Source organism: Dipteris shenzhenensis, chromosome 27 (genome assembly GCF_047967505.1).
Source record: "Dipteris shenzhenensis isolate YYH24624 ecotype China chromosome 27, Dip_SZ_1.0, whole genome shotgun sequence".
NCBI lineage: Eukaryota > Viridiplantae > Streptophyta > Polypodiopsida > Gleicheniales > Dipteridaceae > Dipteris > Dipteris shenzhenensis.
This window is the reverse complement of record NC_141622.1, coordinates 47,445,218-47,461,139: the sequence shown is the minus strand read 5'-3', so window position 1 is coordinate 47,461,139 and position 15,922 is coordinate 47,445,218. Positions and strand designations below refer to the sequence as shown.

The 15,922-nt window shown below is 46.3% G+C and overlaps 1 protein-coding gene across 2 annotated transcripts in view; it reads right to left on the bottom strand.

Moving 5' to 3' along the window:
• Positions 1 to 15,390, bottom strand: part of EMB2083 (AAA-type ATPase family protein) — an 86,080-nt gene extending 70,690 nt beyond the window's left edge. Inside the window, exons 1-5 of one of the 2 annotated variants that reach the window (XM_087398445.1) lie at positions 15,151 to 15,390; positions 13,364 to 15,049; positions 12,740 to 12,912; positions 12,454 to 12,555; positions 12,195 to 12,359 (exon numbers count right to left, since the gene is read on the bottom strand). In XM_087398445.1, the coding sequence (XP_087254571.1) occupies positions 12,195 to 12,359; positions 12,454 to 12,555; positions 12,740 to 12,912; positions 13,364 to 14,873 (1,950 nt within the window). In that variant the 5' untranslated portion in view covers positions 14,874 to 15,049; positions 15,151 to 15,390. The remainder of the gene's footprint in view (positions 1 to 12,194; positions 12,360 to 12,453; positions 12,556 to 12,739; positions 12,913 to 13,363; positions 15,050 to 15,150) is intronic. The other variant, XM_087398446.1, reaches the window with a different exon arrangement.
• Positions 15,391 to 15,922: the final 532 nt, after the last annotated feature.

The following is a 15,922-nucleotide window of genomic DNA, read 5'->3' as shown; positions in this document are numbered from 1 at the left end:
TTGTTAGTGTAGATGGTAGTAGAACATGTCTGGCTGAATCAAGATCTTTAAGGAGCTTGCAAAGCCAGACACACTCCACGGTAGCTCTAAAGGTTGCCATGTATTGAGCCTCACAACTAGAAGTAGGAATTGTAGGCTACTTCTTGCTGTGCGAAGAAATGCTTGAAGGCCCAAGCATGAAATAGTTGCCACTATTTCACTCTCGTGTCGTAACAACCGGCCCAGTCACTGTCCGTAAAAGCATGCATAACTAGTGAAGACTTATCATCATAGAAGAGCCCCAAATGCTGCACGCCTTTCAAGTATAGAAACACATGTTTCACTGCTTGTCAATGTTGTCTACTAGGTTGGTGCATAAACTTGCTTAACTAAGAAACGGCATATGGCAGAGCACGCCTAGTGTGACATAAAATAAATCAGGCAACCAACAGTGTCATGACAAGAGAAATCACTAATCCGTGATTAGTAGACATTAAAACATTATTAAATATTATATGCCAATGGTGTAACATGTATATGTATTTATGATGGACACCGATCAATTTGTTATGGCGGTGGGTCATCTCAGTTGATAGGACTCGTCGAGATGGAGCCACTGCTTCAGACGGCATCAAATAATCCAGAAGAAGTAGGATACTTCCTCGGCCGCAAACTGGACCATAACCGCCTCCAAAACCTAAACAGACATCCCTGGGCACTCTCTGGGTCACCCAATGCCGCTCCCTCGAGGGGGTCCACCTCGAAGAGTCCATCTGAAGCCTCCTACCAATACGTGTGGTATAGGAAAAGAAAGGCACCTTGTCCATCTGCTCGGCAAGGCCGCCCCTGGAGGGCCTGAACCACTCTCCAAGATCCCATTGGACCTCCCTCAAGGATCCAATTAGTACTAGGGATAGTACACTTAGGATATTGAGTCCTAAATTAGGCCATATAGGCCACACTTATACTTTCACCCTCTTATCTTTCTTGCAAGTACACTAAGCTTATTTCCCACTCCTTGCTTCCCACTCAACAATGACCGATTTTCACTGCAGTATGCCACTTCCCCCCAGATACATCATCCTATGCAAATGAGGTTACCACAAAAGACCACATTTCATATGAGACGACACGCGATGATATCATGGAGTTCTCTAGACAGAGGGAGATCCTCCTCCTAGATGACTTCAACACGTGTGTAGGAAGCAGACAGGTGGGCCTACTAGACTTTGGCTCAAACTCCCTCCAAATACTAGAGATGGACCCAATAGAGCTTAGGATAGTGTGGCACTGGAAAAATGCACCACATGGGACAAGATAGGGATGACACCTATTGGAGATGGGAGCTGTACACGACCTGGTCATATTTTTCTGCATTGCAGGGGGATGGGTACAATCACCTACTTGATGGGTTCCCCAACCTTTATGTTGCGGGTACATGATTTCGTACTCCCTCCCCCTCCACTTGGCACTAACCATTCCTACCTAGCATTCAACATCACCAATAGCAATGTTTCTTGTGTTGAATTTCAACGACTCCTTGGGCTTGGACTCCCTCTTTTGCTTTAGATCTGCCTCCTTCTCGTGACAATCTTTAGCATAATGGCCAAGCTTCCCGCAGCAACAGCACTTCGCTCTCTTCTTTTTCTCTGCATCTTCTGCTTTGCCTTTGGAATCCTTAGACTTTCCTTGACGGGTTTGTTTTGCCAACAAAGTCTTGTGATCTTCTTTGTTGAACCGCTTTCTCCTATAGCAATAAGGGTCCAAGCTCTTCGATTGTAACAGGCTTGGTCCTCTCTCCTACTGTAACAATGGTTACGAAGCCCTTGAATCTCCATAGGAGCATCCCAAGCGTCAGCAGTGCTAGTTGGCTTGAGTCACACTTTTGACCAACCGCGGCAAGTTGATCTCACACCACCTTGACTTTCGCCACATGGTCATGTTTAGTATCTCCCTCTTCCATGCTCATGTTGAAGAGCTCAATCATGATTGAGAGAGAGGATACATGATGTGTTGTCTGCCTCATTACACACACACACACACATATATATATATCAAATCCTTCAAAGTGGCCCACGCCTCCACAGACGTCACTACCGTTTGGATGTGGGGAATAGCTGAACCCACCGTCATCCCTATGATCATGGCAAGGGCCTAGGCATCTTTGTCCTCCCACACTTCGAGCTCTTTTGCATCTACATGCATAGTGATCTTCCCTGTTTTATCCTTGATGTCCACTAGTTTCAAATCCATCCCCATCGTGATCTTCCACAATTTTCGAGCCACCAGATGGCTCCAGATCTTCACTTTCCAAATGGGATAATTCGTCCCATCCAACTTCCCGGACTCTTTGAAGTTAGGAATGAAAGTAGTTGTAGAGGAGGAGGAAGGGAGAGCAGCAGTAGTAGAGGATGCCATCTCCTGCTGCAATATACACTGCAATACACTCTGCAAATAACACTTGTTGCAGACACTAGAAAACTCTGTGCAAACCTGAGTTGAATCGGGGTCGCCTTGTTGTGGAGGGACTCCTTCCTTCAGAGTGGAAACTAGAGCTGCAGCGTTGGCTCTGATACCATGTTGGAAGTGAGAGGTAAGACTCACTCAAACCTCACACTCTATACGCAATAGGATCAACTCTATCCTTCACACTCAATGAATCAATTCATTGATAAAGACCTTGATAGACAGCAAAAGAGAGAACGAAAGAAAGAAAGTTTATTAAAGTCTTCGGAAGACCGATGGGTCTATGAGACTGTAAAAAAACTAGTTCAAAAAGAGCTGTGAGGGTGGAGCTGCTAAACGAGCATCCACGCCAATGCAGAATGCAAAAATGCAAAACGATAACATAGTCATGTCAGTGGTCGACTATGTATCAATCTCATCATCATCATCATCATCATCAGGACATCAAGGTGGATGGGGCAATGGAGGCATGAAAACAGCGATAGAGTGCTGCTCGGCTGCTCACGGGTGCGGTCCTATGTCGTCTCCTAGTCATAGCTCTGCGCCTAACAAGGGCCACAGTAACCCCTGTTGGCCGGGCTCCCGCTCTGAACAGAGAGGGGATATCCCCAAGTGCAATCTACGCGTCAACCCTTTATCTGCACATCAACCCTCTGTCTGAGCTGTCGGGTCACTAGCTCTGGGTCACAATCATATCGAGGCCTCGTCTCGTGGGGGTCCATGTGATCTGGCAAGAAGAACTCCGTGATAGAGCTCTCAAAGGGATCTGTCAATGAAGAAACGTGATCCATAGTTGCCAGCCGAAACGGAAACAAAAGAAACGAGAACGGGAGAAACCGGGGAAACGGAGTTTCCGGCCCCCGCAAAAACGAAAACGGAAGAAACGGCAATATGGTACAATTTATGTATAAATTTTTATTTTTTATACATAATACAATTATCAATTGAGTGCAAATCATACATAATACAATTATCTATACTTGAAGCATCATGCATGCTTCTATGATTCTAAATTCCTATGATGATTGATCTATCTAGTATCATCTATGATCTATTATCCATAAATAATGCTTCAACAATCAACATGTGTCATGAACTAAGTTCTGACTTCTAAATTCTAACTTTGAAGTTACAACAATCTGAAGTTTGAGAGGGAGGATGGAGAGGTAGAAGGAGGACGGGGAGGTGAAAGAGGATGGAGAGGTAGGAGTCGGGGGAGGATGAGAGGTAGAAGGAGCGTGGAGAGGTAGGAAGGGATGGAGAGCTGAGAGTAGGCTGAGGATGGAGAGCAACTACCAGCTTGCAAGATGGAGGGATGGAGAGGAGAGCAAGCTGCGGGTGCCACGGCCCAGGAATCAAATGACAAAGATGGAGAGACTGGAAAGCAGCAGGATGGAGAGCAGCAACACCGGAGGCGACGGAAACGACGACAGGAGACGACGAATAGGCGAAAACCCTTTTAATCAAAAGAAGGCAAAAACAGTTTAATCAAAAGAGGACCAAAAAAATATAAGAGATTACGAAACGCGTTTCTAGAAGAAACGTTGTTTCTGTTTCGACGTTTTTGTTTCCAGGCATTTCCATTTCCATTTCGGCGTTTCTCCCTCGGTAGGCCCTCTGCTCTGCCGCTCTCGATACGAAGTCTATGTGAAGAGACCCAGAACTGCCCAATAGAGATCCTCAGTGATTGGGGAAGTAGATCTGCGTGTATCCTAGTGGGTCAATGAAACCCTCCTCTATGATATGCAAGCAGTGATCTCTGTAGAAGCTGAGCTTCACTGGGAGTTCGCTCAGTCCCAACCAGGTCCGGAATGTGTGTAGCTATAAGAGATCCTCACGGATTACCAAGTTGACCTCGTGTGACAGGAGGGGAGAAAGCGGAGCATCCATACAGTACTGGAAGGGAGGGAGTCTATCCACGTGAAGCCCTAGTCGCTCAAACCATGTCTCTATACGTGGATACCAACATCTCTAGTCCCCTCCTGCCGAAAGAGCCATAGAGGAGGACAATGCTAGCCAAGGTAGTCTGCTGCGCCTAGAAGCGAAATCTCCGTACTCCCTGACTCAGTACAAATACGTAAGAGAGAAACTGAGGGTTTATTCTTCCACAAACTGTGGGCAAACAGGGCTCAGAGCACAAACAAGCAGCACGAGGCTGAGGCAAACACTCTGCTGGAAACTCTTCTCCTATCGCCTGCTGAAGGCTTCAATGAAGGCCTTGATTGAGAACGTGAGGGGCTAAGGGCCCCTACTTATAGGGGGCCTGGTAGCCCCCTCCACCACCGACTGGACAGCCAACTAGCCGCCGACTATCAGTCGGTCCGTTGGCTCAGACAACAGCCCTGGCCAGGCTCTATATAAATAGGCCTGCCAGAGTCATATGCTGCTGCCACCCTAGGGCACCTTCTGTCATGCTGTCAGGGTTTCTCCCTGGTGTTGTACCTACGCCAAACCCTGCATAAGCCAGCCCTCTACCTCCACAGATGGTTTATGGATCCTGGGACCTAGCCATGCAGCCTCCATAACAGAGACGGCATGCTGTCAACCTATTGTCATTTCACACCAATTTCCTCCTCGTATGGGGGCTCACAGGTGAGTTCAATGACTTCTAACCATGGCAAGGAGTTGCAGAGCTACGGCAAGAGCAAGGAGCTGGTGAAGGGAAGCTGTTAGGGGTGCAAGAACTGGGTGAGCAGGAGCGTATGAAGATGTTCGAGATGAGCAGCTGCGAGCAGGAGACGAAGGAGCGGAATGGAGCGTGACTATGGAAGAGGGTGTAAGAGGAGCTTGTTAGGGCACCCATGCCTCCACATGCATACTGGCTAATGATAGCAAAAGACACCCCACAAGCTGTAGTTAATTGATCCTCGGGATCGATACGCATCTCCTCAGTTCGGGCATCATTTAGTGGCAAACTTACATCCACATGTGCACAACTGACAGTTGACACCTCCATCTCTTCATCATATGGAGGCATCGGCCCATAATAGGGCCTCAGCCTACAGCCATTCACCAGCCTCTTGAACTTCTCACTTTGCAATGTGCCTAATAAAAATATGCTATGCCATCATAGAACTGCTTTACAATCCAGTACCGTCTAGCCCAGCAGAGTATAAGCTTTCGGGACTGTAGTCTTAAGCAATATCATAATCTTGGAGCGTCGGTCCACCCACTAGGTTTGAATGCCTTGTTGAGTTGATAAGTGCTCAAGGGGGCCATGTCTTGAATCAAATAATTCATGAGTGGTCACCTGCCACATGATTATTCACAAAAAATCAACCGTGTATTACAAACAGGCAAATAGTCAGGCAGAATCCTCTAACAAGATTCTGTAGATCGTCATGAAGAAGCTGGTCAAGTAGGCTCCAATCCAGCAATTGGACTATCAATGCACTTGGCAGCGTCAGCTTGATCGTTGAAAGGCCAAATCGCATTCTTCCAAACAAACTATCAGAACCTTGCTGAGCTGCTCATTCAAAGGTGCTGCCATGTCTACACGATATCCAAGCATCCTCGTGTGCCATCGTGCCACCGAACTTGGCCCAAGAACCATGCCACTTTTTACTATTGATTAATAGTGCAACTTTTCTAATCAGTTCCACTTTGCTTGTATCCACGGCAATGCCGTCTTTGGAGATGATACGTCCAAGGACCATTCTGCTTTGCACCGCAAAGGCACACTTGGCCGGATTCAAAGAGAGTTGTGCCTCTTGACACTTGGTCAAGCACAGACTCAAATGATGCAAGTGTAAATCATGGCGACCGAACACATTGAAATCATCCAAAAATATCCTTATGAACGAAGTCAAATATTCATCAAAGATCTCTTGGACCATTCTCTGAAATGCTACTAGAGCATTCTTAAGCCAAAGGTCACGACGTTAGATAGAAACACTTCCCATTCGGTGATAAGGCTATCTTTTCCCTATCTTGGTCTACCATGCGAACTTGCTTGTAGACACAAAATCTATCTAAAAAAGAGTACATTTCGTGGCGTGCTACTGCATCTAGCAGAGAATCTTGAAAGGGTAAGGGGATAGGATGGGTAACTATGGAGGCATTGATCTCCCAAACTCGAAGCTTCTTGTTCTTATTAGAAACAATGACTATTAGGGAGAAGGAGATCCACCTTGCTAGATCAATTGGATAAAAGAATCCATCTTGGAGGAGTTTGTCGATATCCTTTTTGGCCCTTTTGGAGTAGATTCGGTTTATTTGATACCATTGTTGTCAGATCACGGCAGCATCTTTTTTGAGGTTGAAACTTGATCCAATGTTGGTAGGGATCAATGCTTTTCATGTCTGTGTGGCTCCAAGCAAACACGTCCACAAAGGATACAAACAATCTATGTAAGTCCGATCAGAATGTCGAAGCCAGTTTTGAGCTCTAGAATTGACTAGCCTTTCAAGACTGTCGTGATAACTGCAATGTTCACATCATACCTAGGTGCCTCGGGCCCACTGGAAGTAATCTCAAGCTGAGCGGAACCAAATACAATTACACCTAGAGGCCCTAGAGGTATTTTGCATGGAGAGAGGCTTAACAATCAACCTTGGTAAGACCAAAGTCATAATTTTCAACATTTCACGGGCAATACCTCATCGACATAGTTTCACTTACCGAAGGAAGCCGGTGGAGATCATGCAGCCCTACACTTACCTAGAGGCAGTCTTCACGATACCACTTTTCACAATGATTCATGCACCCAAGGCACAGCTTACACAAGGTCACAGGGCTCTAGCCCAACTAAAGCGACAGTGCTTCTAGGAACACTACTAGGGCCCCCCAACGAGGCTGTGGTTGTTTGATACAGTAGTGAGGCCGACAACCATGTATGCAGCTTCCTGATCTCTTGGCAGCTGATTGGAAGAGATTTGAGAGGCTACAAGTGATTATGGAATCTTGGATGATTCAGAGTAAGCCCTCAGTCCCTCATCAAATAGTACCAACATGACACCACTCCAGATTAATGCTATGTTTCAGACAGTGACATACCTCCACACGATTTGGGCCTTCCCTAGCTGGAGACTACCGAAAATGGCACTAGAGTCATCCAGATGACTCGTAGATATCGGGGTTAGCACGGCCTGGTATGCACGTATCCAGATGGTTTGCCCATCAAAAAATTCATATGGATCGACTCTCCCCCCTTCAAGTACAATTTGGATCCCCCGTCCCCCCTGATTCCTCATGATGAGATCAACTACATCATACTGTTGGGTCTATTCAAACTTTATACGTCGTGGATTTGGGGAGACCAAAATTTCCCCACCAAGATCCAGTTCTATCACAATCACTTCTTGACAATATCTTTTGGAAACATGGTGAAGGGAGAGAGAGAGAGAGAGAGTTAGGGTGTGAGGAAATAATGCTCCAATGAAGACATAATGAAAGGCTCTCATTCATTCATCAAGTGTGTCAAGACAAGTGAAGTACAAGCCTTATGTAGGCTACTCACTCACACACTAGTACCTAGTAAGTCCCATGATGACACGTGGCACTCACACAAGACTCACTCACATAGACTAGTACTAGATCACCTAGTACTTCACACTAACACATCACATCACCACACTCTTTGGCTATGATATCTCCAACACCCCCCTTTAGAGCAAAGAGTGTGAGACCCAACACGCAAAGAGTAGACCAATCCCCCCTCCACCGCAATACTGCAAAGAGCAAGTCCAACTATCCAACACCTCCCGTGTGATAGTGACTTCTCAATCAGCTTGCGACCGGCAAGGGAAAACCACACTCGTCATCCCCCCTTACTCTGAACTGGGTGGTCAATACCATTAACCAAAGTACAACACAATACAATCATTTTTGGGGGAAAACCTAGGGCAGAGGACCTCTTATTGACTCCAAATACATTCAATTTAGAGGGACAACTCAAGGCTGGGAACCTTTATGTGACTCAACACAAACACACATAGCATAGGGGCCTAGAAAGCCCAACCCTGGTCAAATGGATCCTCGTCGTTAAGAGAGAGGCCATGAACCTCTATTGTAGCTGCATGTATCTCCTTTGGGGGCTCTTCAGGTTCAGCTTCGTCTTTAGCCAGAAGATTGGCATGATGCTTCTCTTGTTCTTGTGCTTTCTTCTTGAAGCAATGGGCTTCAATGTGTCCTTTCCTTTTGCAAAACCTGCGAATAATGTTCTTGTTGGTCTTCCATTTGCTTGTGGAAGAAAATGCATGATCAATAGGAGAGGCAAGAGCGGCTTCCTTATTGCGACGATCCTTCTCAATTAGGAGGGCCACCATATCATCAAACGTGGTAGTGGCAAGACGAAGGATCTCAAGAGTGTGCTCAAAGCAAGAAATGCAATGCATACTCTTCATAAGGACGGCCATCTTATCTTCATCATCAGGAACACTCTTCAAACTTGAGAGTTGTTGAACAAGAGATTGAAACCGGGCTAGATGATCACTCAACTCATCACTCTCTTCCATTTTCAGATCATAAAATTTGAGCTTCAACAAGACTTTAGAGTTGGTGATTTTATTACCAAAGAAGTTCTCAAGGCGATCCCAAATCTCCTTAGCAGTTGACTTGAAGTCCACATGATGAATGAGAGAGTCGGCCAAGCAAAGACCAATAAGAGCAATGGCCCTACCATTCTGTTGCTTCCATAATTTGCGTTGTTGCTGATCAGTTGTCTCAAGACACTCTTCCTCAACAACATCCCAAACTCCTTCACGCATCAGCAATAGTTCCATCTTGGTTTGCCACGTGGGAAAGCCTTCCCCCTTGAACTTCTCCACGAGTAGGGAACTTGAAGAGAAGGAAGTCGTGATGAAAGAGGGATTCCAAAAGGCGTGCAATAAGCTAAGGAGACCAGCAAGTATGGCGGCTGGCAGAAGGCTCCAAAACACGAGCACTCCTCACATGGACAAGTCGACTGAGGAAATAGTCTTAGAGATTGCTGGAGCAGCTGGTCGAAGGCTGGAACCACTCAAAAAACCTCCACAGGCAGGTCCGAAAGCAAAGTCGGCTGAACTAATGCAGCTGTAGAAGCCTGTAGCAGAAATTCGATGGCTTGGTCTGCTCCGAAATGCACACAGCAGCACTTGGAGAGGCTGGAAAAGCTCCGAATTGAAGACTCTGACCTCCACGCAGCACTTGGAGAGGCTGGAGTTGCTTGAAGGTGCCGACCAGGATGGAAAGATGGCAGCAGCAGCAGGAAATGACCCGACCAGCAGGTAGAGAGGCTGTCTAGAGCACCTGGGAATGAAGGTAGCTGGCTTCTATACAAAAAATAAGAGGTGAAACAGAGGCAAATGAAGGGCTGTGACGTAGAAACCCTAGGCGGGATCAGCCAGCAGAAAAGAGAAGGCAGCAGAGGCGAAAATAGGGCAGCTGAGCAGATTTAGGGTTTCGAAATAGGGTTAGGGTTAGGTCTAGGATGACGTGGCAGCTATGGCTATGGCAGGGCTACGTGACTCTTATACCATGTTAAAAACATGGTGAAGGGGGGGAGAGAGAGAGAGAGAGAGAGAGTTAGGGTGTGAGGAAATAATGCTCCAATGAAGATATAATGAAAGGCTCTCATTCATTCATCAAGTGTGTCAAGACAAGTGAAGTACAAGCCTTATGTAGGCTACTCACTCACACACTAGCACCTAGTGCATATGGGATAAGTCCCATGATGACACGTGGCACTCACACAAGACTCACTCGCATAGACTAGTACTAGATCACCTAGTACTTCACACTAACACATCACATCACCACACTCTTTGGCTATGATATCTCCAACAGTATCAGAGGATAGAGATTATCAAGCCCCAATACCTAGAGGATAGATGAATCTCACATGTATTGAGGATTGCCATTGGACAAATGCGGGTCTCGTCCCACCAACTAAGGATCGAGGAAAGGAAAGCCGCAAGCACACCTAGAGAGCACCAGATTTGCAAGCTCTGCACACTCGAGATGGAGACAGAAAAGCATTTCCTATGTACTTGGCCAGTTTATTACGAAATTTGTGGACAATACCATTGCCTTTCAGGAGAAGCACAATTTTGGGCCTCTTTGGGTTGACCCACTTTCATGATCAGGTCTGCATTGGTCTCCATGTAATACAGATGCGGCAACACAAAGAGACCTTACTAAGATAGATCCGATAGCAAGAGATGACGTTGCCACAAAAGACGGAGATAGACCAGAGATAGCAGCATATCATAGATTTCTACACATTCGAGTCAGCCCCAGGACACAGTGGAATGAAGGAGAACGAGCTAGCTGATATGAAGGCAAAGTTGATCAGTGGGAAAAGAGTTGTGGAGCCAGAGACACAGAGACCACGAACAGTGCAAAGACTGACCAGAGCACGCATGAAGGGGGGTCCAACCTATCTCGGCTCTACGGAGTGTGGTAGTTGGATGGGAGAGTTTGGCTTCAAAACAAATGGTGTAAGTTTGGTTGAAAAACTTGGTTCTTTAGTTTGGGGCTGTGCCCACCCGTAGAGGATAGGATTAGGTAGGCCTGGATAGGCTAGGTTAGGCATATGATAGAGCTGGGTTGGGTGCCCAAACTGGACCCCAACCAGATCGGGTCAATCGCCCCAATCAGGTTCGGGTGAACCCGACCCAACCAGGGTTGGTCAGTCACCAGGCTGGTCGAGTCAACCGACCTGGCTGGCTGGTTCATTGACCGGCTGGAGCCTCCCCGCTCCACTCAGAGTCTCACAATTGGGCATTCCTTGGAGCGTTCTTTCTCACACTTGTCCAAACCCCTTGGCTGTGGATTGTCACCTGGATTATACAGTTGCTATTGCCTACATCGGTGTCTTTCTCTCTCTTCTCACGCTTCCACACATGCACCACTCTCACTGTCACACGTCTCAAACACGTATTCATGTGACCAGCCCCAAGTCAAGCACAGACAACAGAGGACCACTAACTTCTTCTACACGAGAGGAAAACTTAGCGATAGCTTGACAGGCACGGGACACTAAGCTCGATCTTCATATTCCCCCCAATACCAACACGTCGACAGAAATATGGCTAGGTAGTAGCCGCCCCATTGTAGCCTTGGCTCTACATCCTCTTTCCACCACTCTCCACCTTCACCCCACTTCACTTCTTCCTTTAGTGGACATCTTGAAGACCTAGCCTTTCTAGCCAGTTCCACTACGATGAAGAACTTGCAGAATAGCAAGCACATAGAGTGTAGGAGCTGAACCACCCCAAGAAAAGGAGAGGCGAAGTAAATGCATAATGATCTGAAGCAAGCATGGCTGGACACACAACCCGTCAGAGAATAGTCGCTTGCTACAGCCACCTCTTACTCTTCCAAGCCCATTATCTAGCCACCCTACTTTCCAATCACCTATTTAGAAAAGGGTGTCACCACTGTATAGCCGCCATTGAGCCTACCATAAAACCATGCATTCACCATGTCATACACAAGCGTGCATAATCATATCTGCCACAACACTTCATCGTTTTTCATGCCCGATCCATGCACCAGTATATCCAGAAGTTGAATGTGCGAATCATTGTGTTGTGAACTCTCTCTCCTGGGCAAATATTTCTGTCTGTCTGTCTGCAACAGTTTGCTCCATTTGAAAAGACACCGATACTGCAAAATGTATGGCTGTCTAGCTTCCGGCCCTAATTTGCCTGGTGTCAAACACTCACAAAACCCTACATAGAGACTTCCATTCTATTGTTCCTTTCTATAAAATTTGACTACTTGTAGTTTCCAGGGATTCCTAAATAACAGTTTTAAGAGATCTTACACGCAAAATCTCAACTCGACCTCTGGCACCAGGTTTTGGGATAAAAATTTTCCGATCAAATCTACCCGGACGGACGAGAGCTGGATCAAGGATATCCACCCTGTTTGTAGCTGCAATAGTGATAACATCGCCCTTTCCTTCAAACCCATCCAGGCATGTAAGAAGCTGCACATCAGGAAAACCATTTGGAGAGATTCAGCTCTTGTTAGGCTTGAGCCAGACTTTCAATGAATAGACATCATGAATACTTTGAACCAACCTGATTCAATGTGGCATCACGCTCCTGTCCTCCAGATCCACCTATCAAACCACGCTGTCGACCAACGGCATCTAGCTCATCTATAAACACTACAGCGGGTGCCTGAAATCCAATTAAAAACACAGTCATATGAGACTTAGATTCGCAAAATTTATACCTATAACCTCAACGAGGCATGCACAAAGAAAATGAGGACAGAGGCATGGCATAAGTCCATTTTAAACAAATCCTGAACATATTAGCATTTTCAACTTGAGCTAAAGGCATGGAAAGAAGTTCAACCTACATTCTCCCTGGCTTCTTGATAAAGAGCTCGTACACGTGATGCACCAACGCCGACATATATCTCAACAAACTGAGACGCTGAGATTGAAAAGAAGTTCACCCCAGCCTCTCCAGCAACGGCCTTGGCAAGCAAAGTCTTTCCGGTTCCAGGCTCTCCACAGAGAAGAATACCAGCTGGCCATGCATAAAGGCCATCGAGATCAGACATGCACACATCAAGCTCAGAGCAGATCCCAAAATAAGAACCCTCTCAAATATATGCCTTCAAAAATATAATAATCCCTCTATTATCAAAAGGACTGCCCTCACAATCTCACTCTACTTCGATACTATTCAGCATGTGAACTCCTGTAAAACATTAGATTTTGTCTTGGTATAACGGATTTATTGATGAAACCCGTGCAGTCACAAATCACAAAATGGAGCTTGTACATTGAAAAATGGACGTATTCAACATTTAGCCAGCAAGATTGGAACTGGGAGAACCTCTTCTTTATAAAGATGGTAAAAAATATCTGACGCCAAGGTGACAAATCTTAGTCTCTTCTCTCTAACTAGATGCAAAACGCATTGTTGCCCAAAATAAATCCCTCTCTTACACAATTTTGCAAGGAACCGTGCTTACAGGGAATCTTGCTTCCTCTTCGTTGGTATTTCTCTTTGTATGTGAAGAAATCCACAATTTCCTCGAGTTCTTTTCTAATATCCCCAAGGCCTGCAACATCTTCAAACTTCACGTCAGCACCGAGGTCAAGGTATCTAGGAGGTCGTTGTCCTTTGGCACGGCGCACTCGTGCACCAGAACGCATAAAACGCAAACCCATCTGAACTTGAGGATTCTGCTCTGCTTCCTCCTTTCTTTTCTTTTCCTCATCGGTCAGGCCTTCTTTTCTCCAGTCCTCTGAGGTGGTGAGGGCCTCTGCAGTCTCTATTTCATTCTCCCATTCCTGCAACTTCTTGCGCTCTTCATCCTCAGCCTTCTCGATCTTCAAGCGATCTTCATAATCTTTTTTCCTCTTTTTCACTCCAACTACAACTGTCTGGTAAAACAACCAAAAGAAAAGTAGCCCTAATAAAAAACGGAAACCTTCATTGCGGGAAGCCATGTACCAAAAGTCATCCCAAGCACGAGCAGTTTGCTGCTGTTGCACCAGTTTTTCTGAACGAGCCTGCTTTGCCTCAGCCAGCTTTTTTTCTCTCTCTTCCGCCTCTTTTTTTCCTGAAGCCCTAGCCTTCTCATCTTTCTCAGCCTGTACCTTCTGTAGCCTCTTATTCTTAAGTTGTGCCTCTCGTGCAGCTCGAGCTCTTTCCAATTCCTTTTGGGCTTTCTCCAGTTGCTCAATACGTGCACGAGCAGCAGATTTCTCAATTTTTGGAGGGGGCAACTGTTTTTTCTTCTGCTGCTTCTGGGGTTGCTGTTGCTTCTTCACAGTCCTGCCAGAAGAGGAGTCCGACCGGTTCCAAAAAGAAAACGAGAAGCCTTTCCAAGGAGTCTCCGGGGGGGGGGGTGGGGGGGTGAATGCATTCACAACAAATGACTCTACCTTCAACTCTTTCCAAGAATTCCAAAACCTTTGGTCCCTATCTGATGCGGGAAGCATAGTCCTCACAACTCGATTGTCATCTAACACAACAAAAACGATTTGCGGCCTCCCTTTCAAAGCTGGGAGGGGATGTTTTATAATGTGTTTAAGTTTCCCTTCTTGCTGTAAATTGAGTATCTCAGTGTAGGCTATCTTTTCCTGCACGAAAGGAAGACCCTTGGCCCATTCACGTCTGTCTTCTAGAGCCATTGGATGGATTTTCGTAGTTTTGATTCTCTTTTTGCTGGTTTCCGAGTCCTTTGTTACAGCAACCTTTTCGTTCTCTTTCCTTGGACCTATAGGTAAGGTAAATAACACGGCCGCAATTGTGGCAGCAACACCTGCAACTTTAAAAATTGAGGAGGTGCTTAAGGTTTGTACACGTTTCTTCCCTTCCTCCTCCTGTAACGCGCTTCGAACACGCAATGTGAGTTGTAATGATCGAGTAGGAACCGCTACGTTCACAACTGACCCCCATCCTAAACCCCGTGACAGGGTTTTGGAGGCACCAAGAAAAGGATTTGCTAGTGTCGGAGACAATGGAGAATCCATTGCCACTCGGACTGTCACCAATTGTCACTTAATGACAGTTCTGAGAGATTCAACAATGCCCCAAAAAGTGGGGCAGCTCCGAATAAACCATGGAAAACGTTCGCCGCGAGAACTTCGAGGACCATCTAGGAGTCCATCCGCGACACGTTTAGCAACCTTTTTTTTCCTGCCATGTTCTACATTTGACTCTTATTAAGGCGAGTCTGTGAGCAGAAAAATTCGCGAAAGAGTGCCTGGATTCTTCAACTGATTGTGCAGAGAGTTTCTAAGCGCGCACCTTGTTTGTGAGGGCGAACAGCCGTGGAGAGATTCCCTGATCATGGAAGAGAACCTCCAAGGGAGACACTGCAAGCTTACTGATAAGCGGGCTGTTGAAATCCATGGTGAACGAGGAGCTCACAAACAATATGCTTCATCTCCCAACCCACCATTTCACAATTAAGCTTCTCAAATGGCCAGGTGTAAATCTACTTTATCCATTTGTGCCCTTCCTCCTAAGGATGGATTAAGACCGACTGCCGCCTGCCCATGGAGGAGGACACAACCTTGGAGCATGGCCATATTGTGCTGTGGCTCACACCACCCGACACTCTCATCAGGTTGCTAATTTATGTCACCACCGTATCATGGTTGTTGCCAATGGAATGGGCCAATCATGGAGTGGTTTGAGGAGTTGGCCCCCTGGCGTGGGCAATTTTCATGGACCAGGCAAAAATCTTTTGTGACTGTGTTGGGGCCCGTCCCTCCTATTGGGCCAACTAGGACAGCAGCGCCTTTCACACCACCTTTTGGAGGATGGCCATCGGGTGGTATGAACCCAACCTAAGGGTCTTTACAAACCCCCATAAGCTGCCCTCAGAGTGCACATTGTTGGGCACTTTCAAAATGAGATGGGTGGGTTGTCATGGGCAGTACCATTACAAATACACTGCCTGCCCGAACACACATTAAAATTTTGAACAAGCCATTTATTGGATTCATTTAGCCGAAAAGCAAGCCATTGGCTAGAATAACAAGTGCCCATCCATGGGCAGCCAACATTGGGCTCC